Below are 27,069 nucleotides of genomic sequence, written 5' to 3'. Positions count from 1 at the left end.
GCCGGCGCGGGGCGGGCCGTGTGCGGGGGCCGGGGCGCAGAGCATCGCTCGGGCTCAGTGCCGCCGCCGGTTTTGTCCCCGCTCCCGCGTCGCTTCTCCCGCCGGCCGCCCCTTCGCTCCCGCGGACATGTCGTCGCCGTCGTCCGGAGAGCGGTACGAGGAGGAAGAGGAGGAGGAGGAGGAGGACGGCGCCTACGAGAGCCAGGCCAAGCGGCTGAAGCCCAGCGCGGCTGCCGAGGAAGGCGAGATCGAGTACAGCGGCGCGGAGGAGAGCGAGGGCCGGCGGGACAAACCCCCAGCGTCGCGCAGCGGCGCCGGCTTCTCGGGCGGGGTGAGGGACCCGGGGCCGGCGGGCAGGGGGGCGGCTCCCCTCAGGCTGCCGGCGGGGGGAGGGGGCCCGCCCCGCCCCTCCCGCGGGCGAGGCCGCGACCGCCCCCGCCGCTGCTCCCCCGGCAGGGGGGGCGTGCTCGGGGAGGGGCGGGGGGCTTCCCACGGCCACGAGGCCTTTCCGGGGTCGGGGCCCTCTGCCCGCTTCCCAGGCATGGAGGCGCTTCCGGCGGGGTGGGAATGGCGGGGGCTCCGGGCCGGGTCCTTGCTGCGCTCCGCGCTCTCCGCCGCAGGCGTGCGCTTGTTCCTCACCGCCCTCGGGCATGGGCTGAGCCTGCAGCCTGAGGGATGGAGGGGTGAGAGCGATGTGGATCTGGGAGCTCACGGATTGCCGCTGTTCCGCGGGCAGCTGTGTGCCTTTCGGGATATCGCCATTGCAAGTTTTGTGCCGGCCCTGTTGCTGAGCGTAACTATAGAAACACCGAGCGGGGGGGTGGCGGCGGGGGCTGAAACCGCGGCCGAGGGTTTCTATTCAGCCTCCGTTCTACCTTTGTGTCTGGCACCATACGGCGATCGGGCTGATCTTAAACCACTGCCTCCTTTTAAAATTAATTTCTAATTCTGCTTTCTCCTTCCCTCCCTCACACTGCTATGAGCACGATGGTTCACTTTTTTTTTTTTTTTTAACTACGTACCTTTTCCTCGTGAATTTGCATCTATCAAGGCAGTCCTTGACCCATAAATTTGAGCTAACGAGACTTTTCTGTTACTGCTTGATTCTTTATCTAACTAGTTGTGTATCTGATTACAACCATTTTTCTCCTTGATGGCTCTTTCTGTTTCTTACTTGAATAAGCCAAATCAAGAAAACATTGATTTAATGTCAAAGCTTGAAATTTGGAATACCCGTTTTGTGATTTGTTGAAATGAACTTGCTTATCACTGGGATGAGTTAATGAGGGAGCATTTGCTGTTACCATTTCTCCAGAAGCTAAATCTATTGATAGAGAAGGTGCCTGCTAAATTTATTGTCCTCATTTAACCCTCTCCTGCAACCAAGCAATGCACAGCTGGCTCCTGCCCGGGCTCATGGGGGAGAGAATGAAAAGGGTGCAGGAGAGGAAAATCCTGCTCTGCCTTCTTCTTTCCCCATTTTATATGCTGATTTCATAGGGTCTGGGATATCCCTTAGGTCACTTGGGGTCACTCTCTCGGCTGTGCTCACATGTGGAGCCTTAGGAGGAGCAGAGAAAGCCTTGATTCTTGCTCAGCAGGAAGGAAAACTTCTGTACTAACAGCACTGTTTTGAGCATGTATCCAAAATATAACCCATACTGCTATGGAGAAAATCAATATTACCGCAGCCCAAACCAGCACATTATTACAAAAGTTTCCTGATAAACTGTAACAAAATAAATTTCCGGAGAGAAGTGTTTTAACTCTTAAGGTTCTTGTGACAGAGCATCATCTTTGTTGCAGTCAAGACTTAGTATGTGCTCTGTCTTAAAGGCCAGTGCTGAAAGAAATTGTTATACTTGCTTAAGTTATCTGGAGAGTTTGTCATGTAGGAGAGCTGAACGCCATGCAGTGAGTGTTTCAAATAGAAAGGATATTTGGCTTTTGCCTTTCTTCTTTTCTGCAGTACTTTTATGAAATCAACTAATTCTTATATTTCTCTTTTTCCTTCTTTCTGGGCTCTGGCTCAGAGCATCTTCATAATGTCTCAGTTTATCCAAGTTTACCTTTCATGGTAAGGAGATCATGGGGTATGTAACTTCACCTTTTGGATCTCAAGTATGACATGTGCTGAGGCTTGTGAGTGAAGAAACTGAAACAAATGTGTAGCAAGTTGAGAACATGAGGGGTTTTCAGCAGCTGGTTGTATCAGTGGCAGTGTCATTGACAATTTATTGGCAAAATTGTATTCACAGATTCACTGTTGGAGAGGCAGAAGTTGTCTTGATGCTGGAGATCAAACTGGTTTCTTAAGCATAAGCTAACATCAAATGGAGATATGAAAAATGAATGACTGAGTGCTTTTGTTAGTAATTTTATGTGAAGCTTTTAATAGCTAAATACCAGCTTCTATTAAGCAGAGTTAGTGAATGTGAATTTTCATGTTTTTTTCTCTAACAGATACAAAAATGTGCAGGAAACTTATTTATTCTGTGACGTATCTTACTCGTTCCTCTGCAGGGAAATGTTCTCAGCTTATAAAAGTTGTATGTGGTTCAGACATACAAGATGAAGGTAGGCTGAGAGGAGGGAAGATGTGTAAGTATCCTGGATTGCTCAGAAGAGAGCAGAAAAATAAAGTAGGAAGATCCATAGCTAATGGGAAATTAGGAGGAGAAATGGAAAATTATGGTGAAATTATGATGAGAAATGAATGATCAGAGTAAAGAGTGATAGGAGCCTGGAAGCTTTATGATTTTTCTTTTTTTAATTTTTTTTTTTAATGTATTTTTCCCTCACATATGGCCTGGAATATCAGGAACTGTACACTCATGGATTATATGCCCTTGTATAAAAGCTGTTTTGTGCTAGGACTCCTCTGGCAGGTTGGTGGGGTCACCCTCCTGGGCTGTATTTATTATTGTGGCAGTTTCCTGTTCTGGGATTGTTGCATTCGGCTGAAGAAGCCCTTCATGCCTCTATTTTTAATTTTTTTTTCTTTTTTGTTTGTTTGTTTTGGTTGGTGTCTTTTGTTGTTGTGGGGTTTGTTTTGGTTTGATTTTTTGAAAAGGGTGCCTAGAAATCTCTATGTGAGATCCAGAGGGAAACCGACATTTGTTTTGCTCTTCATTTTCCTCTGTTTCCCGCTTGTGTGGACACTTCTCATACGCCAGAGGCGTACCCTCTCCTTCATGGCTCATCTCCAGGCTGAGGAGCAAGGAGGGCCGGGAACAGACCAGGATGTTGACCAGGGAAGGAGCAGGATGTGTTCCTGCGGAGTGTTCAGTGGGAAAGAGTGTGATTTGGAAGAATGACCTTTACAAAAGCAGTGTTGATTGGTGGTGAAGCCCTGTCAGAGGAATCAGAATTGCAGTGTAGCAGAGGGTCAGGACACTGGGATAATGTGGGCTGAGAGCTGTGTTTAAGGGAATTTTGAGGACCTTTCAGCTCCATCCCCTCTCCCTCCCCTAAATGTCAGTTTTATGGATTAATGTCATTTATACAACCTGTAGCATCCACTTCCCTCACTGTCTCTGAGATACCTATTCCTAAGCATTGCTGTGAAGTCAGGAAGAACGATTATCCCTGTTCCTATTCCCTGTTCCTTGGGGAAGGTGAGATGTGGTGTCTAAATACACAAACAGAGCTATCAGCTGATGCAGGGTAAAACAGGGCTGTGATCTTGCAGCTTCTCAGCCACTCTATTGAAACTTCCTGGGTGCTAAATGGAAAGCAGCTCTCCTTGCAACTCAGTTGCTTCGTGTCTAACGCAGGCAGTGTAGTAACAGCAGCTAAATGCAATGAGTTCAGATCTTGACCTATTTTGCAGCGACTTGTCCATGTCTTAAATGAAGCCCATCCTAGAAGCTGCTCTTGAGTAAATGTAAATAATCTTCCCTCCTTTGTCCTCCTTCAAAAAAAACCCAAACCAAAACATTACCCTCAGGCTGGTTTTTCCAGTATCTCAGGCCAAATCTCCTGATGATGTGTTGTGTAGGGTTTTGTTTTGGGATGGTGTTTGCTTGGTTATTTTATTTATTTATTTAAATATATATTTTTTAACATATTTTAAGGATATTCAGATTGTCATGAGCAGAGAGGAAAATAGAAAAGACTGTTTCAGTTGGAAGGGACTTGGGACAATTGTATGGTCCAAATACCTGACCATTTCAGGTCAAATAGAAGGGGTCATAGTGCAGGTACACTTTTTGTAGCAGTTGAAATCATTGAAAGGACGCAGTGGTAGAGATGCATTAATGAAAGAGAAGTGATACCTAAACTCATCCAAATGGGATGTATGGGGTGTGATTAATGTTTACCCCTTTCTTCTGTGTAGCCCTGCCCCCTAGGCCCCTAAACCAACCAGCAACAATAAAAAAAAGCACAAATCCAGGATATATAAAACTGATTCATTCTTCCACTGCCATGGAGCCTTAACTTTGTCTTGTCTGCTTGGTTCTTCTGAGACACTTCCCCTCACTCACCACCAGCTCTGTTCTATCTGTAAAACAAATTTCAGACCAGTTAAGAGGGTTGCAGAGAGAGGAGAAAGTTGAGAGTGAATAAGATAATCTGAATGGTGAGAAACTAAATAAGAGTATATTTAGATACTTGGCAGAGGGAATATGAAGAAGTGCCATCTTCTTGCAGCAAGGGAAAAAAGAGAGATGGAGGAGGCAAATAGTGAAAAGAAAGAAGCAGATGCTCAAAAAAAGGTAGTACAAATTAATAGGACTAAAATGAGTATACTGACTGAAAGGTGTCTGACTGGAGAAAGGATAAAGGACACATTTTTGTGCAAACAGTTGGTGAGAAAATTCTAATCTAGAATTGACGAGCAGGAGAGGCGTTGTCCTGCAGCCCGTGATGACTTTCTTCCTTTTTGGAATGGCAAGCTGTAATTAGTTGGCAAGAAATCATTGATATGTTTTAAATGTTGTTTAGAGGTATGTAGGTCACCAAAAAATGGATGTAAAATGCCACAGCCGTTCTTTGAAGCTGCTTCTGTTGCAGTCTTAGGTATGTGAAGTCACTTGTTCGAGCTTCATCTGCTTGGATATGTCAGTGCTTCTCCTTCTGCCTCAGCTTTGTTTCAGGGTAATCATTTTTATGCTCCTGGTTTCTTTCTTGAGGAAAACCTTTTCTATCCTTGTTACTGGTCTTGAGCAGGAAGTCTGTTCCATTATCTATTTAAATTAACTGCATTTTCTGTCCAGCCTAATGATTCTTCAATCATTATTGAGCTTTCAAGCCCCCTTAAGAAATATATATATGTATATATTAATGATACAGCTATATTAATGATATTAATGATTAATCATTAATATATTAATGATATTAATGATACAGTAACATTGGCTACTCTGCTCTCCTGGCTTTGGTGGGGAGTGCAAGTGTGGTGTTGGAGTTTTGCATGGGGCTTTGTGCTCTGGTGGGAGCTGAGTTACTGAAAGACTCCTTTGTAGGCAGAGAAATACTGGTGATTGTTAGTGTGTGAGCAGATGCTTTGATATAACCTTTGTCTGTGTGCCAACTGTGGCACATGTAGCTTTCAAGATACAGTGGCTGTGAGATCTTGGTCAAAATCCTGCATTGTTTATCTCTGGGGAGAAATTCCAGTAGCAGTTGGATGAGCTGTGAATGTTCTGACCTTAGCCGTACGCTTTACACTCTGCAGACAGGTTTGATTTTTCATGTGGTCTGGTGGTTTTATTTCTCCTAGAGGAAATCCAGGGTCATTCTAGATTTGCTTGATACTGCAGCTTTGTAGCTGCAAAACCTGTTTGACAATATGTGTGTCTGCCCTTTGTGAAGACTTTCCTTGCACCCAAATATATTTCTGTGGCACGTGTCCCCATCTTTCACCAGCCCATGTGCTCTGTGAATGTTAGTTTGAGGCTTCCTGGCTCAGGACTGGTTTGTGCTTGATTCTTGTGCTGCCCTTCACTGCTGCTTGCTAGAAACTATTTGGAGTAAAGCAGAGACCCTCTGATTTGGCCACCTCTGTGGTTTTATGTATATAAAAGTGGTTCTGAAATTCTCTGTACGTAAGTCCTTAGGTTCATGGCAGGTGGCTGAGCTATCACTTGTTTGTGTTTGGGGTTTTTTGGGGTGGGTGGATGGGTTCTTCTGTTGTTTGTTTTGGGGGAGTTTTTTGGGTTTTTTTAATCCATGCTTCTCAAGCTTCTGTGCAGGTTACTGTAATGGCAATTTTTGGTTCTTTCTAAATCTCTTGCTAAACCTTGCTAAAAGAATACTTTCTGTATGATGATTTGGGAGAAGGAAGTTGGGATTGGAAAGCCAAATGTTGCTTTAATGACAACAGAAAGCAAAATTTGTATTTATTGATATTCTGCAGAAGTGCAGACGCCTGTACATGTTCATGTAACTCAATGATAATGGATTTGAAGATGCAAATGTGAAAGTCTTAATTTTTGAGAGAATTTGCACTTTTAGAAAGATCTGTTTCTTGCAAATACCTGCTGCTAGATAAAAGTACAAAGGGATGTGCATAACAAAGAAACATGAACTGAAACTAAACCAGACATTTGAGCTGGGAACGGGAGGAAGAACGAAATACTTTTCTGAGTACCCATTCTCTGAAAAGCTTTATGCGATTTGTGGAGATATTAGTTCAAAAAAGTAGTGAGTAGCAATTATTACGTTACTAGTAACTGTTCCTTGTGGTGAGACTGCTTCGATGAGCAAATCATTGCTTGTATTCACCATGTGATTAGACAGAAATATTATTAGATGGGATTTCTCGAGAGTATTAAACCAAAAAGGAAATGCATCCCCCTGGCACTAACTGGGATCTTAATATAGTAGCAAGTATGCAGGGCAATGAATAATTTATGTAATTGTTTTTGATTGTTCTGTAGACTGTAAATAAAGGCGCATGTTATCTCAACACCATAGAGTAATAGGGTTTGCAGGAAAAAGTGGTAGTTTTTGTTAGTTTTCTCTTGAAGATTTCCTCACGTGCTTTTTTCAGCTTTGAAAAGTGTGTATGTAGGTTAAGACCATATGAGCTGAAAATAAAATCTCTCTGTAGTTCTGTTCCTTCTGCAATTACCTAAGCATTTGCAGTTCAAAGTATTAATCTTTTGCGACTACTTTGATCACTGCACCTGCCATACACCCGAGCTGATTGATTCAGGATACAAGGTAACTTATGCAAATATCACCAGTGGTGTTTTCCCAGCATTGCTGCATTTCTTATTCGAAGAAATGTGCTGTCACTTAAAATGCTTTAGTACTGCAAACAAATAAAATGTAAGGTAAGCTTAAAATATTACACAGCAGATTGTTCTGACATCTGAGGAAGCCTGAAGTGCTGGCTTTTGATTCAAACAGAATGGTCAAATCCTTGATTTAAATAAAATCTGTAATTGTTTAGTGACAACTGTACGTGGAACACAGGAGTTAAACAAACAAGACTCAATTTGTAGTTATCTGGAATGTGTTTTTTCCTGGCATCTGTAGTTCAAATGGACAGAGAAGAGAGGAATGTCAGTAGTAGCAATCATTGTGGTTACTTAATTATTGGAGCTCAATGCTCCTTTGTGCTACAAATGAGAATCTCTCTCAAGTTCCAGAAGATTGTGCTGCTGTTTAAGAAAAAATAAAAAATCAACAAGACTTGATCTGTTAGATGGAACACACTGATGTACTCAATAATTTGAATACATCAACTTCACACTGCTGTTACAAATATGAAGTTTGCTGCTGGGTATTTGCAGTATATTTTAGTGTGCCCTTTATTATCTCTAATCTTTTTTTGATCATCTCTCATTATTGGCTTGCATTCTTCTTCTTTTATTTTCTTTTTATTTTTTTTTTTTCTCCCCTCCATGTCCTAGAATATTCAAAGTAGATTTCAGCCTTATTTCAGGGTTTTCATGGAAAGATGAGCTGATTCCAACCCAAATTCTTCAGTTGCACAGAACTGAGCCTGTCTGAAAGTACCTCTGAAAAATATTTATGGTGGGCATTCTGTGTGCTAATGCATGACATCTGGATCCATGAATAGTAGTCAGCCTTGGGGTGGAAAGAGCCCCATATGTACAGAAATAGGGAGTTTTTAAAAATGTGCGTTCAGAATTAGAAGGGAGGTTGGGTTTATTTCAACCATAATCTGGAAGCTGGCATTTTCTTGCATTGTGGAGCATTGGAAAAATACTCAATTTGCATTCAGTTTACAGATGGCCCTCATTTGTTCTTACTTTTTTATTCTCCCAGCCTGTCTCAAAAACATACTGGCATCATCAAGCAGTGTCAGAAATGTTTTAGCTGTTGGACGTGTCCTAATTTTTTTTTATTTTCCTAATGAATAGGGTGTGTGTAAGACCTCCTGCAACTCAATCAGTGTTAAATGCCTGCCTTTTTTTAATAAAAAAAAAATCCTGTGTGTGCAAACAGATTAATTAAATCTGAAAAGCTTTTTATTTTAAGTAGACTTCAGCAACTGAACTTGGCAATCCATTTGGAAAGAAAAGTTAAATTATTTAACACATGCTTAGATTGTGCATTTAGATGGCTGCTTCTGGACCCAGTGTAGTGTCTACCAAGTATTTATTTTAGTTAATGATAGGAGTGTTCCTTGCTCTGTGTTGAATTTTAAAATGTCATTTTGTTGCTAGGATGCCGGGGGAAGTCATCACAAAGTCTCTGTTTCTCCTGTCGTCCATGTCCGAGGGCTGTGTGAATCTGTCGTGGAAGCAGATCTCGTGGAAGCTCTTGAGAAGTTTGGAACCATATGGTATGTCTTTGTTAGGAATTGTTTGGAAAAAAACATTTCATAAATGACAATTATGGGAGCTGGGAGTTGTTTTGAGTGAGCAGGAAACCTCAGTGTGATGTTTCCCTCACCAGCTATGTCATGATGATGCCGTTCAAGCGCCAGGCTCTGGTGGAGTTTGAAAACGTGGAGAGTGCAAAGAAATGTGTGACATTTGCAGCAGATGAACCTGTGTACATTGCTGGGCAGCAGGCCTTCTTCAACTACTCCACAAGCAAGAGAATCACTCGGCCAGGGAACACTGATGACCCATCTGGTGGGAATAAAGTTCTTCTGCTGTCAATTCAGAATCCTCTCTACCCAATCACAGTGGTAGGTTTTGTCTTATTTATTTTTTTTTTTTTTGTGTCTTCACATAGTTAACATGCATGTTCTTAAATAAAGGCTTTTCAAGATGATTCAGTCTAGCACAGATGTTTTGCAATACATTTGAAGATTTCGGAAGTGAGGATTTTGAAATGTTGCTGCATGCTTCTGGAATATTTCCAAATGTGTTGCCACAGCATCAAGATTGATATTTAGGCTCTGAATGGTGTATGTTTAAAGAGCAAGTAATTTTTCCAGTAGGGAAAGGTTATTTTATTGCAGTCCTTCTAAAGTGTTTCCTTTGTGGAAATGTGAAACCTTTATCTTCTGATGATCAATTCCAGTTTGATGGAATCTTCTTCACTTTTATTTGGGCCAACATATTTTCCTTTTTACTATTTCAAGTTATTCATTGTCATTTATACACTTGTATCCTAATTTATTGCCATTTATTAATGACATGTATACATGGTTTTTTAAGATATAGGTTTGGGTTTTTTTTGTTGTTATTTAAAAATTTATGTTTTATCATGCATTAATTGCTTATATTTTTCATAGAAGATTTTATAGTAGATGTTAAATTTCATAAATATATAAATATAATTATATATATAAATGTATATATATAAATGTATATAAAATATATATATTTAAATATATATATATAAATATTTCAGAAAAAAATTAAATTGTGTACTATGATACAAGTATGAATCATTTGTTCTTAGGGATGTAGGATAGTATGGATCAATCAAAGTTTTTGGGGTGTGGAACCAAGTAACTTTATGCAAGCATTAAGTTTTATTTAATGTGCTGTATATTATGAGAGGAAATTGACTCATTTGACAGCTTAGTATTCCTGAAATTACCTCAAGTAGTCAGTTCCACATCTTGCTTTCTGCTTCACTGTCTTGTGAGTATGGATAGCTTTTTGTCTGTTGATTCATCAGTGAGTGATGAATTTTCTTTCTCCTGTCAATTTCCTTTATAGAAAAGCAGCCATGGTGTGAGTTGCTTTTTGGTGTTTAAAAACAAACCTGCTCTGAGTTGTGTGAACAAATCCACTGACTGAGTTAAAGTATTCTTTGCGCATGACTGCAATACGAATTTTGTAAACTCTCTTTCATTCATGCATTTTAAATTTGCCTTGCGTGAGCTGCTGAGTTGAAGGTGGATGCTTGAAAAAACTGGGAGCAGAAGCCTGCTAGGAGAGTTCCATGGGAATTCTGAGGATGAAGCCTCTGGCACAGTAGCTCCCTTTTAAAAACAAACACCACCCCCCCTCCCCAACCTCTTCCTTCCCACTGCCCCCAGCTGTTTCTTTAGCATATACAAATGAGTGCTAGAAGCAGGCAGATTTCCAGAATTGCTGGCAAGCAGCAGAGGTCATTGAAGGCAGTGTAGTCACAGCAACTGGGGAGAGCAGCTGTACCCATAACAGCTAAAAATGTAGTGAGAAAAATACAAATTTTGTGCTTGCCCAGTGGGTTAAAACCAGAATGCTTTAGGTAAAGTCTGCATATTAAAAAACCCACCCCCATCAAAACAAAAAAAAAAATGAACCAAACATCCTTTCCCCTCAAAAAAAAAAAAAAAAAAAAAGACACAAAGTCCAATACTACTACTTCCTCTTCAACACTTCTTAAATTTGAACTACAGATAGAAAAAATAGATGAAAAATTGCAACCAGTTTTAAGTGGCAAGTTTGAATAACTGCAGTAAACTGTTGTAATTTTTTTAAAACCTTTACTTTTAAAACAAGATAGAGTTTTTGGAGAGAAATTAATCTGTTCAAAGACATCTTGTGGCAGAAGCAAAATCGTTCTAAAATTTTGCTGCAGCCTATTTCCTGCATTGCAATTGTGGAACTAGCTTCTCTCATAGAATTCTTTTTTTTTATTTTTTGAGGGATGTAACAACCAGGGCAAGAAGGGCATATTAACTAGTTGCTTTTCTCCCCTGCGTGGTAGGGGGTGCTGGTGTTTTGAAAAGCTTTGCCCGAGATGTCATATACAGGTCTTTGAAGTTCATTTCCTTGTTTTCTTACCTGGGGGCAGAACTTTGTCAGGGATTTGTCTGTTCAAAGAGACTTTCCCAAAGTGACTGGTGCTGCTGCAGTCATTGCTGTCTATTTAGTCATACCTCGTAATTCTCACTTCTAAACCTTCTGTTCCTGCATGAGGAAGGTGTGGTGTACCTTGGCAATTGAATTACCACATTCTAGTATGTATATAATGGCAGTGCTTAATTTTTTAATAAACAGTCTTCATTACTGTGTCTTGTGAACCACTTGATTGATTTGGTAATATAAAATAGCTGAATTATGAAACATAATTTAAAAATCCAGCTGTGTGACTGCTGGCTAATGACACTATTGGGGTTTTGAGTAGAGCTTATGTTTTGAAAGACAATTTTCTTTTGTTTTAATTAAGTGGCTGTGAAGGAATTTTTTGAGGGACAAATTGTGAAAGGAAAGTCATATGAAAATGAATGTCACCTGGAGCTAGAAAGTTTCTAGGAATCTTTTCTCCCAAATAGGAGAGATGGAGGGCAGCCTTGTGCTGCCAAGAGTGCTGTAAATGATCTCACAGGTCTTATTTTTTATGAGTTCAGGTGGTGTGGGCTGTGTTTGTTTTAGTTTTAAGAAATCCACATGCCCCCTACTCCTTTGCCTCCCAATTGCTCCTCTACTCTACAAAACATAATAATAAATATTATACCTACTTCCTTTGCCACTTCTCTGTCTTGACCCCCAAATAAACCTGAGGATGTACACCAAGATCTTGGAATGATCATTTTGGAGGTTTGATTTAGATAAAAAAAATGGAAGGAGCATAGCACCCACTTGCTTCAGGTGAATGGAAACTGTTGAAATTCTCTTTTTGATGAGCTATCTATTTTCATCTATTCCTGGTTTCTCTCTGAAAAAAAACCATGAACTCAGCTGCTGGAATCTTATGAAATGGGTAACAAAGGTCACTTTGTCTCTCTGCTGTGGTAGAACTACTGCAGGGCAATGCTTGAAAGGTAGCAGAGCTTGATCCATGGATGCATTTACTGGGTTTTAACATAGTTGAAGATACTTGTTAAACCAGTATTTACAGAAGTCTTTTCCTGTTTTGCAGATTTGATTGCCTGTAGTATATTGATCCATAAAAATGCCAATCATCAATGTATTAATTGTAGAGGGGAAAATAAGAAATGGAAAGTTAACAAGCCTTTTCTTTGCTCCTTGGCATTTAAATGCCACTGCAAGAAAATGTTCTGAGGACCAAAAGTGATTGGAATTTCATATCTGACTAATTTTTTTTTTCTTCTTCCTTAGGATGTTTTGTACACTGTGTGCAACCCTGTTGGGAAAGTCCAGCGCATTGTTATATTCAAGAGAAATGGAATACAAGCCATGGTTGAATATCCTTTTTGAGTGTGATTTTTATTTTGGGATTTTTTTTGCTGTAGGTTCTTGACTCCAGATAGGTTTAACATGCAAATGTCAGAAAGATACCACGTTATTTTAAGTAATTATTTCTTAATTTCTGTCTAAGACATGGTAACTTCTAATTTTTGTATGTCTGTAAGACAAAGTAGTACTTACACATTTCATCTTTGTAGGAAAATGGCATTGTCAACAGTGGTTGATAACCATGTTTATAGTCCCTCAGGCCTAATAATTGCAGACCTGAATTGTGTCATAGATTTGACAACCCTTTATACACGAAAGTTTCATGGCTTCTGCCTGTGTTGATACTCAACAAATGGGTAAGGTATTGCAGAGGTGCAGTTTGTCTTCTTCAGACTCTTTAATAGTCCCAGTATGCACTGCTTGCCTTACTATTTTGACTTTATAAAGCAAAGGCCATCCTTGACCTTGATTCTTGGGCATCATATGTTGAAGAAATTCCCTGCTCTATTATCCTACTGTTTATTCTGTTTGCAGCACTAAGTTGTTCTTGGCTTGAATGTTCAGAATTGTTGTGTGTTGCTGTGGTTTGTGAAGCCCAAAGTCTGATATGATTAGGCCTTAACTGACAGCCCTCTTCCTAAAGCTTTATTAACATCCATTTTTAAACTGTTATCTGGACAAAATTTGCCAAATTATTTGGAATTACTTTGTGATTTCAGATGCTGCCAATGTGATGGTTGTATTGATGATTTTCCAGGCAAAGGGAACTACCTAATTTCTATTAAATCAAACTAATTGCTATTCATCTATGTAGAAAACTTAAACCATGTGTCCTAACAGACAATAATTTGACTTACTGTATGTGTTAAGTTTGTCACAAATTGAATTGTCAGGATCAGATGACTTGTACAGTTAGGGGTTATTCCTCATCTTATAAGAGATTATGGATGTTGTGGGGAGGGTCCTGCACACACCTAGAAATGATCATCCATATGTCCCTTGAAGTAGATTCTGTAACGTGCCTTTTATTGAAAATGAAACCAGCCAGCAACTGAAAGAAAACTCACAAATATGAGTGAAGTAATGCAGCAGCAAGGAAACAGTTGGGGGAGGCAAGGAAAATGAGCTTCAAGATAAGCCTTTTCTGAAAAGTTAAAAAATTTACTCAAATTTAAATGCTCCTTGAAGTACCCATTACTTCTGCAGTTCTGGCCAGGTTTCTTGCAGGTTTGGGAAGCTTAACTTTCTTAATTTTTAAGTCCCACAGTGAACCTGTGTCACTTTGGAAGAAGATGGACTGCAGGAATGTGGTAAAACCAAGGCACATTCTGTTGTTTTGGACTTCTTCTAAAATGTCACTAAATGATATCAAGACATGGTGCAAAAGGTCTGTTCTGCTGCAAAGTTTAGGCTTTCTGACACCATATATTGCTGAGTATGGGTGAGATCATGGGTTGTGATGTGCCAAGGCTCAGGCACATTTTTCTGTTAATCACAGAACTAATCTTGGAGCATGGGGAGCATATGAAATAACTTAGGTGTTGGAGCCTGGTACATGCATCTGCCTGTTGTATTTTTTTGAGGCAAGATCAATATTTGTTCACTCAAAGTCTCTCTTTTAGTTAAGTGAGATTTTTTGGCTAATGAGCTAAAAAGGGTGTACACTTACTTCTTTGTGCTTTAAAGTAACTACTGTGATAAGTCTGTGTGGAGTTCTTGTAGTGTATACAATAGTCAAATACCTGCAGGCTTCCAAAGTAAAGCCCTATCAGATAAAAGGGACGTGAATGAGACACCTGGGGAAAAAGATCCTTAACATGATGTGTATGTTTGAATCAGTGTTTTGTGCCCAGAAGGCGAAGGCAGCGCTCAATGGAGCAGATATCTATGCAGGATGCTGCACACTAAAAATTGAATATGCAAGGGTAATGCTTGGACCTTCTCTTTTAATTTTACTAAAAAAAAAAAAAACAAACCCAAAAACCCATATAGTCAAGGCTTAACCTCTTTCACTTTTACTTTATTTGAACAGCCAACTCGACTTAATGTCATTAGGAATGACAACGATAGTTGGGACTACACTAAGCCATATCTGGGCCGCCGAGGTAGGTTCTGATCCATTCTCACTGTAGCTGTTTGACTGTACTAATGCCAGCCCTTCACACGTGGTCAGGCTGTGTGGCAACAGTCCTTCCAAAGCAGGCCAGTGCTGCTGGAGGCTGTGCCACGGCAGGGAATTAACCCTGAGCCCTAGTGCCCCCTACTGCCGTGTGCTTGAGCCACTTAGTGCAACAAGGAGCCCACACCTCCAAGCACCTTCGCAGTTCTCAAGGACTTGCATTTCTCCAAGCAGCTCTCTCTCTTTGGAGGAGAGGAAACCTGGCACAGACTATTCCTTATAAGCTACAAACTTGCACACTGCTTCTCCTTCGAAAGGACTCTTTTCCCCTATGTTGGACAAGGCATTAAGAAGGATAGAGGACTTCAGCAGGCTGACTCTACACTTCATCATGCACCACATCGGCATCAGCAAAATAAAACCCCAAACAAACAAAAAAACCCTCTGAAAAACCTCAGACTTGCAGTTCACCTTGTCTGCATACTGCATGCACCACCACCACAAGTTTGTAAAGGAGGACATTTTCAGTACTTCAGATTTGTGTGGGATGAATAACATGATAGACTGTACCCATTCTGTTCAAGTTTGTATGTATGCTGATCTTATTTCCCTTAAAATTACCAGTGAAAAATCGAGAAACTCCAAAATTAAGAACCTCTTGTTGATATCACTGATGTTGTAATCTTGTTATTACTTGCTGTATGTGAGAGTTGCATTCAGACTTAACAGTGTAAATATTGTTTAGTAGTAGGGAAGTTCATTCCTTATATGCAGGTAGTTGGAACTGAGCAGTGCAATACCAAGAAGTCCCCTCAGCTATACTTAAGTAATAAAATAGGGAGATTCATAATTGGTACAGGCATACTGTCTCTTAACTACTCAGCTGTAAAAATTCTCAGAGCTTAACTCATGTCAGTGGAAACTATGATTATATATGTACAGTCAAACTGCTGTCTAGCCTAATTCATGTAAAGTGTTTATTTAAAAATAACCAAAAATCTGTAACTATTGAGTGCAGTGTTCAGTAACCTATGTACAGTAATGTGTTCAATGTAAAGTTAGAAAAGTGAAGACAATGTGACCAAGATAGAGTATCTACTTATCAAAGGCTACATGAGAACCAGGGCTTTGGCTGTCTCAAGAGATTTGCATTTCCACAGTAATTCTGCAGAGACACTGGGCTTGTGAAACTGTTGTACAACTAAAAACTTAGGGCTTGGCTTTTCAAAATGAAGTTCTTGTAAAAAGTTAACAAGGGAGCTACAGTATTGGTTGCAGCTTGTAGATTATGACAATTTGTATCGGGATTCAAATTTTTTCTCAAATTCTTGAGTCAAAGAAAAGGGATTCTGGAGAAACTCAAGGACAAAAAAAAAATCTAAAGGCTCGAATTTGAAATATTGAAAGGATTAATTTGACCCTTGTATCTTTTGATCATTGCAGTGTTTGGAGGCTGACTTGTAACACTGTGCATCTAAATGCATTATGTAATTGGTCTGCAGAGGGATATGACTGTATGAACTAAAACTTCCCCAAACTTGAGCAAACAGTGGAAAATGAAAAACTTAGGATAGGTGTGGCTTGCTCTTTTCAAGAGCCCTGCTCTTGTTTTTCTTTTATTACTGTCTCTATTCTCTATACATAAGCACCCTACTACACTTAAGAGGAAAAAAAAGGTAGACTTGTATTCTTTCTTTCTATCTATCTATCTATCTATCTATCTATCTATCTATCTATCTATCTATCTATCTCATTACATATTGTATGTAGCATGATTTTTCATTTACTATGATCCACATCCATTTATGTGGACAATGGGAATATAAATTTATGAATGAACAGTGAAATGTACTTGAGAAACAGGCATCTAGAGCAGTTTTGCCCATAAAGTAATCCAGGAGTTGTTGTTTTTGTTGGTTTTTTTTTGGAGTTTATGTATTTGTCCTTCAACTTACTCTTGCAACAGCATTATTTGGGTTTTGAACATAGTGTGATCTGAGCTGTAGGGTTCTCACTGCAGCAAAGATCTTATCCCAAAGGAATTTCATTCCAAGGTCAGTCATGCCAATAAATCCTTTCAGAATTTCACACCTGCCTTTCAAATGTTAGGAAGGAAATGCATTTTACTAATGATCTGTTTTAAAGAACTGTTTCTAGTTCTTTATGGTAATAAATTTCCCGTAATCTTTCTCCACTAAAGTAAGCATCCTAACAAGTGCCTGCTGCTGTGAACTTGTATTGCATTAGATTGAATGAAAAACCCACCTGACTTAGTATTCTACTTGACTTTAGCCAGAAATTTCAAGCTGTAGTTTGGAGCATTTCTTTTGGTGGTAATACCAGCTTGCTCAGTGATTCAAGGACCTGATGTAAAAACAAAACTAAAAATCAAGGTACCCAAGCTTAAACAAGATTATAAAGAACCTTTCCTTTCAGAATTATTTTTAACACACGTCAGTTCTCGTGTTTCAATGCTTGTTTACACAAGTATTTTACTGGCACAATCCAGGGCTTTGTTCAAGGAAGGAACAAGTATAGGGCAAGGAGAGACTTGCACCACCATGAGGAGGAAATATCTGTCAAACTTTTCTCACAGAGTTCTTTATTTGAAGAATGTCATTCTTGACTGTATTTTACTGTGGGAAGTTTCAAAGTATTTAGTTCCACAGGTTGGAATTACAAAACTGATTTTTCTGAAAGATGATTACTGCATACAGTTTAAATGCTCAAAATACTTGATCTGACTGCTCCTTTGCTTTCTAGAGCCAAGAACTGGAGCTGTTACCCTGAAAAGGGAGTGGAAAAATAAACCTGACAACAGCAGTCTTTCTTCTATATATTTGAAAGTGTTCAGGACTGCTCTCTCTTCAGATTTTACTGCCAAAGTAAATATCTGACTTGGAACCTGGCCTCAAAGTCCTGAGCAGAAAGGGCCACATGTGTTTTCATCTACCACTGTTGTGTAATCAAATAGTTGCTGTTTTTTGGGGAAAATACCTCCAACTGCATTGGGCTGGAGTTACTATTTTCAGCAGTCATACTTAAATATCCTGAGAATTGTTGTAAATTGATAAATGCTTTGCCCCATCTTTTCAATGTAGCTTTTTTTTTTTTTTTTAGTTGTTGCTTACCACAAAGAAATCTGGAAGTTTAGATTTTTTTTGTTGTGCAGCATGGATCTGATTGGAAAATACAGCTTTGGCTGTGAGGCATTGCTTCCTTCCATTAATGTAGACCCCTTGCTTAACTTTATATCCTAGAGAACTGGGTTTTCTTAAAGGATTGACTGTTGTTCAAGTGCATTACTCAGTGATACTTTCCCTCAGTTGAACTGTTATGTGCTGCTGATAATGCCACAATGTACAATCCTTTCAGCACGCCCATAAATCAGTAGGTGTTCTGTAAATATATATGTACACATATGTAATGCTCTCTGTTTACTGATTATGAAACCATGTAATACAGGTTGTTGTTGGCTTATGCTGAAACTTCTTGAAAGAAGCCCACTTTGAAAATGTGTTGCTGTTGAAGCTAATATTATGATTCAGGTACTGTCTTTCAAAAGTACTGCATTTCAAATTTGTTTTAAGAGACACATGGGTAAATCCTGCTGTATGGTGTTTTCTATACTAATGTGTGGTGTCTGTTTAGGAGAACTATTTGGTATCTCCATAAACCTTAAATGTCTGCATCTCCTCATTGGCCACTGCCCCAAATCAACTTAAGTGCAATTTGTTATACAGATGGCAGTCTTTTAATTTTGGTGTCCCAGAGCTACAGCTTGTGTTTTTAGACATAGAGTGAATGAGAAATTGTTTATAAAATTAACAAGGACTCAAAATACTTTTTCACTTCTTAACTAGAAGCTTTGTGTCTTAACTGGAGTAATCAAGTGCCTGGTTGTGCATACTAAACTGGTTTCTTTCCCTTCCCACGTTAGACAGAGGGAAGGGCCGACAGAGACAAGCTATTTTGGGAGAGCACCCATCATCCTTTAGACATGATGGCTATGGTAAGTAACATGGGATGACAGCTGGTTATGATTTCTTACATGCTCTGTGGAATTCTAAATATTTAATCAATGCTTAGCTGTGGTTCCCTTCAGCATGAGCAGTTCTGTCAGTCTGCTGTCAGTCTGCCTTCTGAAACACTGCTGGTTCAGTGAAATCCATGTGCACTACTGCCTCACCTCTTCCTGTCACCCAAAGCATTCAGCTCTACAGGTTTATTCCTTGGAAGAAAGTTTTCTTTCAGTTGCCATCACTCTGGCAATGGGTAGAAAATGATATCTGGATTGGGAAAGCAGTTTTCTTCTAGAAAATGGCAACGTAGCGTAGTCAATGGTTTGGTACAACAGAGAGCTCTGATGTCTTTGGATGCAAAGCTATGAATTGTTGGTATTGGCATTTCTAATTTAGCTGATTCAGAAAAGGTACAGCTATGCGTCTGTAGAGAAATGATGTTTTGGAATCAGCTCTATAAAGTGCTGTGTTTGTTACCAGTGCTCTCTGTAAGGCAAGACCTGCTGTCACTTTCATGTGCTGAGCAAAGACCTCGGGGTGGAGAAACAAATGTCCCCACTCACATGTGACTTTTCTAGGTGTTTACTCTCTCACCTCTCAGGTGCAGTGTGGTTTGTCTTGCCTTTTTCTTTGCAAAGGTATTTTACAATGTTGGTTGACATCCTACCTACTCCTTCCAAAGGTTCTTTGAATCCCCAGAATTTCCAAGTGCCGCCTTGATTTCGTGATCTTCTTTTTTCATTCTTCTGATATATCCTTCTACCTTAAGTAATGTGTCCATCTCCTCCTATACCACTGTTTCCCTTTCATTCCTGCTTTCTGCTGTGGAAAAAAAAGGACAAAAGGTTCCTTTTATACTTGGCTTATGTGAATTTCACATTATTTTTTGTCTCAGAAAAACAGGGATCCTCCCCTGGTCTGTAATACTGGCATTTTCTATGAACAGGGGTACTGCTTACTAGTAGTGTCTCACCACAAAACAAAAAAAAACAAACAAACAAAAAAAAAAATTGTCTATTTCAGTGAAACTTGTCACTTTATATATAGTGGAAAGTAGTACCACTTCATTTTGCATTTGTGTGGGGGTTTAAGTATTCCTGTTTCTTCCAAATGAGCATTTTGTAGAAAGACAGGCTTCTGACTTAATCTCATGTCTCTGGGAAAAAGAGCTGTGTCATCTCCTGACCTCTGTCTTGCTCCTTTTGATTTGTTTTCCCAACTTTGTAATATTCTTTCTTGGTGTCATGTAGCTCTGTTACTAGATGGGAATATTTCAGAATGTTGATTTTAATTATTTTCTCTGATACATTTATGTTCAAATACTTTGCACGCTGCAGGGAAGATAATGATTAATGATTTTTGTAATTACTGTAATATCTTTTTTCAGCAATTGCCATAACCTTCTGCCCCTTCTTTAAACATGCATTATCTGTGTGGGCTTTGATGCATGATTACTTCGTGAAAATTATTTCAAACAACATAAAAACATGGTCTCTCATCTCCTTAGGCTCCCATGGACCTTTGTTGCCCTTGCCAAGCCGGTACCGCATGGGATCTCGGGACACTCCAGAACTTGTTGCTTATCCGTTGCCGCAGGCGTCCTCCTCTTACATGCACGGTGGAAATCCTTCTGGGTCAGTTGTCATGGTTAGTGGGTTGCATCAGCTCAAGATGAACTGTTCAAGGGTATTCAACCTCTTCTGCTTGTATGGAAACATTGAGAAGGTAAGGCATAATTTATCAGAAACCTGGAAACTACTATACAAAAAAAGCTTGTCTGAGCCTCCAAAGCCAACTACTTTGGAAAAAGCCTGTCTGAGATTGTCTAAAAATATATCCTAATGTTTTGTAAAACTATTGGTTGAGCTCTTTGTTGCAATGTATTTTTTTTTACCTTATCTATCTTAGGTGAAATTTATGAAGACTATTCCGGGCACAGCACTGGTTGAAATGGGTGATGAATACGCTGTAGAAAGAGCGGTCACGCATCTCAATAATGTCAAGTTATTTGGAAAGAGACTCAATGTCTGGTAAATACGTTTTATCAGATTAATAGTCCACCAGTGGGCAGATGGAATGAGGTTTCAAAGGGACAATGTCGAATTACTCTGTTATCATCATTGGAGTTATGATTTCCAAATTACCACTGTTTATTTTGGCTTTCAGCTGAAGGAGGGTGAATTTAGGTTAGATATGAGGAAGAAATTCTTTACTGTGAGGATGGTGAGGCACTGGTACAGGTTCCCCAGAGAAGCTGAGGGTGCCCCATCCCTGGAAGTGTTGAAGGCCAGGTTGGATGGGGATTTGAGCAACCTGCTCTAGTAGAGGCTGTTCCTGCCCATGGCAGCGGGGTTGGAAGGAGATCAGGTCTCTTTCAACCCCAACCACTCTTAAGATTTATTACTATTTATAATTTTATTTATTTACATTCACAATGCATATTGTCATTACATGGATTGGCCACTAATAAGCTGTATTCCCTAATGTGTCTTATCCATTCTTTCTGCATTTTTTTAAGGGAAGTGTCAAATCCAACTCATCCTGTTCTTACTCTATTTATTTCAAATTGTTATAAAGAAACATCAGCTCTTTTCTAGTAAGATAATAATCTGCAAAATATGATAGCCTTAATTATTTAAGAAACTTTATCCTTAAATTCCAGTGTTTCCAAGCAGCACTCAGTAGTTCCAAGCCAGATATTTGAACTGGAGGATGGCACGAGTAGTTACAAGGATTTTGCCATGAGTAAGAACAATCGCTTCACCAGTGCTGGCCAGGCATCCAAGAACATCATCCAGCCACCCTCCTGTGTGCTGCATTATTACAATGTTCCCCTGTGTGTGACTGAGGAAACATTTGTAAAGGTAGGCACTTGGAGTGGCTGACATCCAGCGCTTTCTGAGCTCTGTCCTGGCTTTTTATGGTGCTGCTTTTAAAAACAAGTAACTGGGAGGGTTGTAGCAGAGCCACTGGAAGAGAGATGTTCCTTAAAACACATTTGTGTAGCCCTCCTGGAGATGTTCAATTCTAGAGCTACTGTCTCAATTTTAGTCATACTTAAAAAAAAAAAAAAAAAAAATCTTGAAAATAAAGTTGAGGAGCTTAATGTGGGGGGTTTTTGGAGGAAAGGGAAAAGACACAAAGCCAAATACATGGAAGTTAGGACTACAACTCACAAAGGATTTACTGACTTCCTGTAATGACTGCTAGGATGTTTTGGAATGGAGACAAGCATACACCTGGGACCCTTGGCACAGCTGTATCGTAAATGAACTCTGGATGCTTAAAACATGCAATACTGGGCCTCTTTAAGTGGAGGCAGTGGTAAGATTGGCAGTTCAGTGAGTTCTTTTTCAGTTCAATTAAATATATTTTTCCAGCTCTGTCTGAAAGGGAACTCTGGTTCCCAAGTGGTGTCTTTGTATGTACAACTTCAGAGCTACTGTATTGGAGCAGGAATTCCAAAAAGTAGAATTTGTTATTATTTAAATATGTTTTTGGAGGTAGCAGTGATATCACAGATACAGGAACCTTGTTTTACATACTACAGAATAGTGTTCTAAGGAGTTACCAATCTAAACATATTTTTAAAATTATTTGCCATAAATTCTTGCAAACTCTCTTAAAAAGTCAGAATCTTGCTTTTTGTGTGTTTCATCCAGGAACTTGGAATTTTTGCTAATTGGTTTATGTGCACTTTTGCTGGAGTTTTACCTCTTATTTTATTTTTGTGACAGTTATGTGAGGATCATGAAGTTCTCAGCTTTATTAAATACAAAGTGTTTGATCCAAAACGTAAGTAAAACTTGACCAGTTTGAGAAGTTACTTGATTCCAGTTTTGATCGGAGTATGTGCTGTCAGGAGACCTTACTGATCCCCTCCTTCCCGTTTTTATTTCTCCTTTTGACAGCTTCTGCCAAAACACTGTCTGGTCTTTTGGAATGGGAATGTAAGACAGATGCAGTGGAAGCTCTCACTGTACTTAATCACTACCAGATAAGAGTCCCAAGTAAGTAATCTTACTGCTGAATTATTTTTATTTCTGTCGAAAAGGACTTTAGGATTTTGGTAGCCACAAAATATATTGGAGGGCTGGAGCACCTCTCTTGTTAGAAAAGGCTGAGAGAGCTGAGGCTGTTTATCCTGGAGAAGAGGAGGCTCCAAGATGACCTCACGGTGGCCTTCCAGTAAAGCAGGCATATAAAAAAGAGGGAGAGTGACTTTTGACATGGGCAAATAGTGGTAGAACAAGGAGTAAGGGTTTTAAAACTAAGAGAGATTTAGGTTTTAGATGTTAGGAGGATGTTCTTGACTGTGAGGGTGGTGACGCACTGGCACAGGTTTCCCAGAGAAGCTGTGGATGCCCCATCCCTGGAAGTATTCAAGGCCAGGCTGGATGGGGCTCAGAGCAACCTGGTTTAGTGTGTGACATCCCTGCCATATGGCAGGAGGTTGGAACTGGATGATCCAATGAGATGATCCCTTCCAACCAACCCCTTCTATGATTCTTTCACAATATAGAGAAATCTGCAATGTCTTGAACAGAGGATTCTTTAAATTACTCAGCTCATTGCTCTCAATTTATTGCTCCTGTGGCATGTTCCCTTTGAAAGCAGAAATTGTGAAGCCAAGTTGAATTTAGCTCCAAACTAGCAAGAATAGAGGGGGGTGAGTTCACCTGCTAAACAAGTACACAATAGGCCAGATCTGCACTGAACAATTACGACAGTTTACTGGATTAAATGGAATTTTTCCAGGTGTACCTAGACATAATTTTGAATCCAGGCCAGTGTCTAATATTATTTTAAACTTCCTTCACCTAGCAGTTATGAGTTTGTCTCCCTGTGAAGTGTTAACAGTTTAAATATTTTCTATTCCCCCCACACCTTTGGTCCACCTTCTTAATAATGGAGGCAGGATATTTTTGAAGATAGTATGGAAAGCACACTGTTGACAATTTCAGTTTTATCTCAGTTTGTAGAGGTGGTAACAGCAGAAAAGCTTTCTCTTTCAATGTGAAAAAGGCAAACCCCAGTGGAGGTGTGAGTGTGAAATAGACAGAACTGGTGAACTTGCCAGGTTATGGAAGGTGGATCGGCAGGAGAGCTGTGCCCACGGTGTGTTCTGTGTTGTCTCCTTACAGATGGCTCCAACCCTTACACCTTGAAGCTTTGCTTCTCTACTTCATCCCATTTATAGAGAAGAGGACAGCATGTTAAGAGCTACGTTCACTTGGATTTGCAAGTTAAAAACTACACTTCGTTCACAAAGCTCTAAAGTGGTTGTTCTAATGTTGCCTTGTTTCAACTTAATTCTAATATCTTTTATCTTGTTTTATAATAAATGGATGTTCCTTCATAAATACAAACCAGATTTTTTTTTATTTTTGCCTCTGAGAAGTACATGTTGTAAGCTTACTACAAAGTTTGTATTTTGTTAGTGTAGTATCTTCAAATGTCTAAAGAAGCACCAGTAGGATAAACAAGATTGTTTCTTTTCAAAAAATGAAATATATTTGCATTTTCAAAATGTTAAAGATTAGCAAGTATTTTTCCATTTGTAGTCTTAATTGGCAGATAGAACTATTACAGCAGAATTTTAAATGTAGAACTTGTTTTTCAGTATGTTAAGTAGTGAAGTATGTTGCAATACTAAAAAGAAGCTTGTATTTATAAAATGCTTTGATTGGGTTAATGTTGCACATACTGAACTTTTAGTAGTATAAACTTGATTTATAGTTCAAACAGAGCTAACGTAGAAAATGATTAAATATGTACACGTGTATGGTATGATTTCATACTTATTTAAAGTGGGTTTAAAGTGGGTTTTTTTTTTGTTTTTTTTTTTTTTTTAAAAAAAAACTATTTTCCATTTGCATTAGCATGATGCCATCTACAGCTAGTCCCACCATAGGGGCCTTTTAAAAATTAAAATTGCAAGCCTGTATCAATGTGTTCATCCTCATTTTCCATGATTTAAACTTAAATCTTTGGTGTTTAACATATCCTTTTGACTCTTTTTTTAAAGCAGTGGTTATGACTTACTAAATGGTAAAAGCTGTGGTGGGTGGTGGCAACGTGGATTGCAATAGAAACCAAGGTGGTAGAAACAGTTAAAAGAAAAAGAAAGCTTCCACCATATCCTTTTGTAGCTGGACAGTTAATTTAATGTTTTCTTCTGTCTGATTTATCTTAAACATCTATTATGACCATGGAGGAATTAATTGGGTGAATAGTCTTGGCTGGTCTGTAGCTTAAGCTGAGGTAATCTCAGTGGAATTCAGGCAAAGTAACTGATTATGTGGTGTGAAATCAATGAGGTGAGAAATCTTTCACTTTGGAGAAGATGGTTTGTTCTGGCCCAGTACTTTGAAACCTGTCTTCTGGAACTGCAGTTGTGTCTTATTTGGGCTAAGCCCCCACAAATGGAAATCCAAGCAGAGGAGTCTGGGAGCTGTTGTCCTAGACTCTGTGTGTGTTCCCCTTTCTGAATTTGCAGTGGATTGTTGAGGGCCTCTTCCAGTTCTGTTCTTAGTCACTGCAGAGAAGTTACTTTATCAGGTAGTTTATGCTTTATCCGACAAGTTCTTTGTTCTGTCTTTATGGATTTTATCTATATCCATCCTTTATGCAAGATGATTTGTGCAGAGTGCTTGTCCTTGAGAGGTTATGTTGTAGGATGTTTACAGGCTGTGGGCATTGCACATCTTTCAATACAGACTGGATTTTCCCCATTCCCCATAATTTCAAGGCAAATATTCCTTATCATACAAGGGAAAATGTGTCAAGTGTCCTTCAGGTTTTCTTGTCAACAATGACTTATTTTTGCCCTGTCTACCTCCGTTTTGTTCATGCTTCAGGTAATGAGTGTTTTAAGTATTCACATCAGGCTTTTAATATGTCTGAACTGGGAGCTGAAACCAGCTGCTTTTTGGCAGCTCTTTCAGCACAGGGTTTGGAATAATCCCAGCCTCCGGTCTGTGAGGTGGCAAAGAGACTTGCATTTTAGGGGCACTGCTGAGACTCTTTCAGCCTCAGTGCTCTTTCCCCAGAAATTGCTTCCAGACAGCTCCAGCACAGAAGTCCACGTGCCATATCTTGCTGCTAGTGAAATGCTCTTCGCTGCTTAGTGTTTTACCTGTAAAAGATCTCTCCCAGACTCTCATTTCTCTTTTACCAACTTAAATGTTCTGTGGAAATCTGTTTCTCCTGTCATAATTTCCATTGCTTGGTTGTATTGGTGTAGTTCCAGAAGTTGTTTGTAGTTGAGCATTAGAAATAGTCTGCTTTCAAATTGCAGTGTGGGATGAATGACCTGTAAAACATTCAAGGTTTCATCTTTAAAAAAAAAAAAAAAAAAAAGAAATGCACTTTAATGTTTTTGTGTCCTCAGTGGATCACAGCATTCAGTGCCTAAGATGTTCAGGTGAAAGGCATCTTTCCTGTCTCTTCCCAGATCAAATGGAGCATGGTTCTGGGTATATCATATAGGACTTGATAGCAGTTGGATGGCCCATATGCAAAATGAGTAGCCTGTGCCATGTGGGGCAGAAAAGAGAGGAGACTGAAGAATTGTGCAAGCTTTTTTCTCCACAAAATAACCATCTTATTCATGTGTTCATGCGAACAGGAAAGATTCCTTGTTGGTGCTTTGCTGTTAAAAGAAAATAATGTTTTCTCTTGGGCCTACCAGAGTGGATGCTTGTCCTCAGGAAGGAATGAAGTTGGTCTTCTTCCACACCCAAGGTCTGTGTTCACCTTTAGTCCTGCTCCTTAGAACAGAGCCCAAACAGTGGGGCAGGTGGGGAATTAGTTGCTCCAGAGGGAGTGAGTGAAGTTTGTCTCTCATTTGGCAGTGGTATTACCATACTTGTTAGATTAAAATTAAACTTCATGGTCTCTTAATGCAGGGGATTTTTTCCTGTCTCTTTTGCATAAGTCACACAAGCAAAACATTGGACATTGCAATGCACATTCCCTGCTGGTAAGCAGCTGTCATTCACAATGTAATATCTTCATGTCTGTCCTGCTGTTTGTTTTGTTGGTGATGTTTTGTTTGATTTTCCAATTGATCACCTTTCATTGGGAGTAAAGATGTATTGAGGTGGTGATATGTTCCTCTTCTCATTATACTCTTAATTCTTGTTTATATTTATTTTTCTTTATATGCAAGAAGTGTGAAGAGTTGTTTTTTGACTTTCTATACCACCACAGCAAGATAGAGTGCATTGCTAGGGTGATGAAAGAGAAGATTTAAAAGAAACCATGTATTTGGATGTTCTGCTTTGTGAAAGGAATGATACAGCTGGATGTGGTGTCACTAAGTCTGTCTTTTAGAAAGGGATAATGTTTGGGGCAAGCTGGCTTGTTACTGGCTGAAACCCTTTTGTTGTAATTAAATGCAACTCGCTCCTTT

General features: G+C 39.5%; 1 protein-coding gene across 1 annotated transcript; it reads left to right on the top strand.

The window, feature by feature from the left end:
- On the top strand, positions 1 to 27,069 carry HNRNPLL (heterogeneous nuclear ribonucleoprotein L like). Its single transcript, XM_005525362.3, has 13 exons — positions 1 to 331; positions 8,646 to 8,764; positions 8,878 to 9,115; positions 12,435 to 12,520; positions 14,341 to 14,437; positions 14,545 to 14,617; positions 18,572 to 18,643; positions 20,161 to 20,378; positions 20,562 to 20,683; positions 21,316 to 21,517; positions 22,391 to 22,448; positions 22,565 to 22,663; positions 23,798 to 27,069. Exons 1-13 carry the CDS (start codon positions 128 to 130, stop codon positions 23,851 to 23,853), a joined length of 1,644 nt encoding a protein of 547 aa, XP_005525419.1. The 5' UTR covers positions 1 to 127; the 3' UTR covers positions 23,854 to 27,069.

The sequence above is a fragment of the Pseudopodoces humilis genome, chromosome 3 (genome assembly GCF_049639895.1).
Source record: "Pseudopodoces humilis isolate 2021_Gansu_Grassland_sample_001 chromosome 3, ASM4963989v1, whole genome shotgun sequence".
NCBI classification, from domain to species: Eukaryota; Metazoa; Chordata; class Aves; order Passeriformes; family Paridae; genus Pseudopodoces; species Pseudopodoces humilis.
This window is presented reverse-complemented; position numbering and strand designations above follow the sequence as displayed.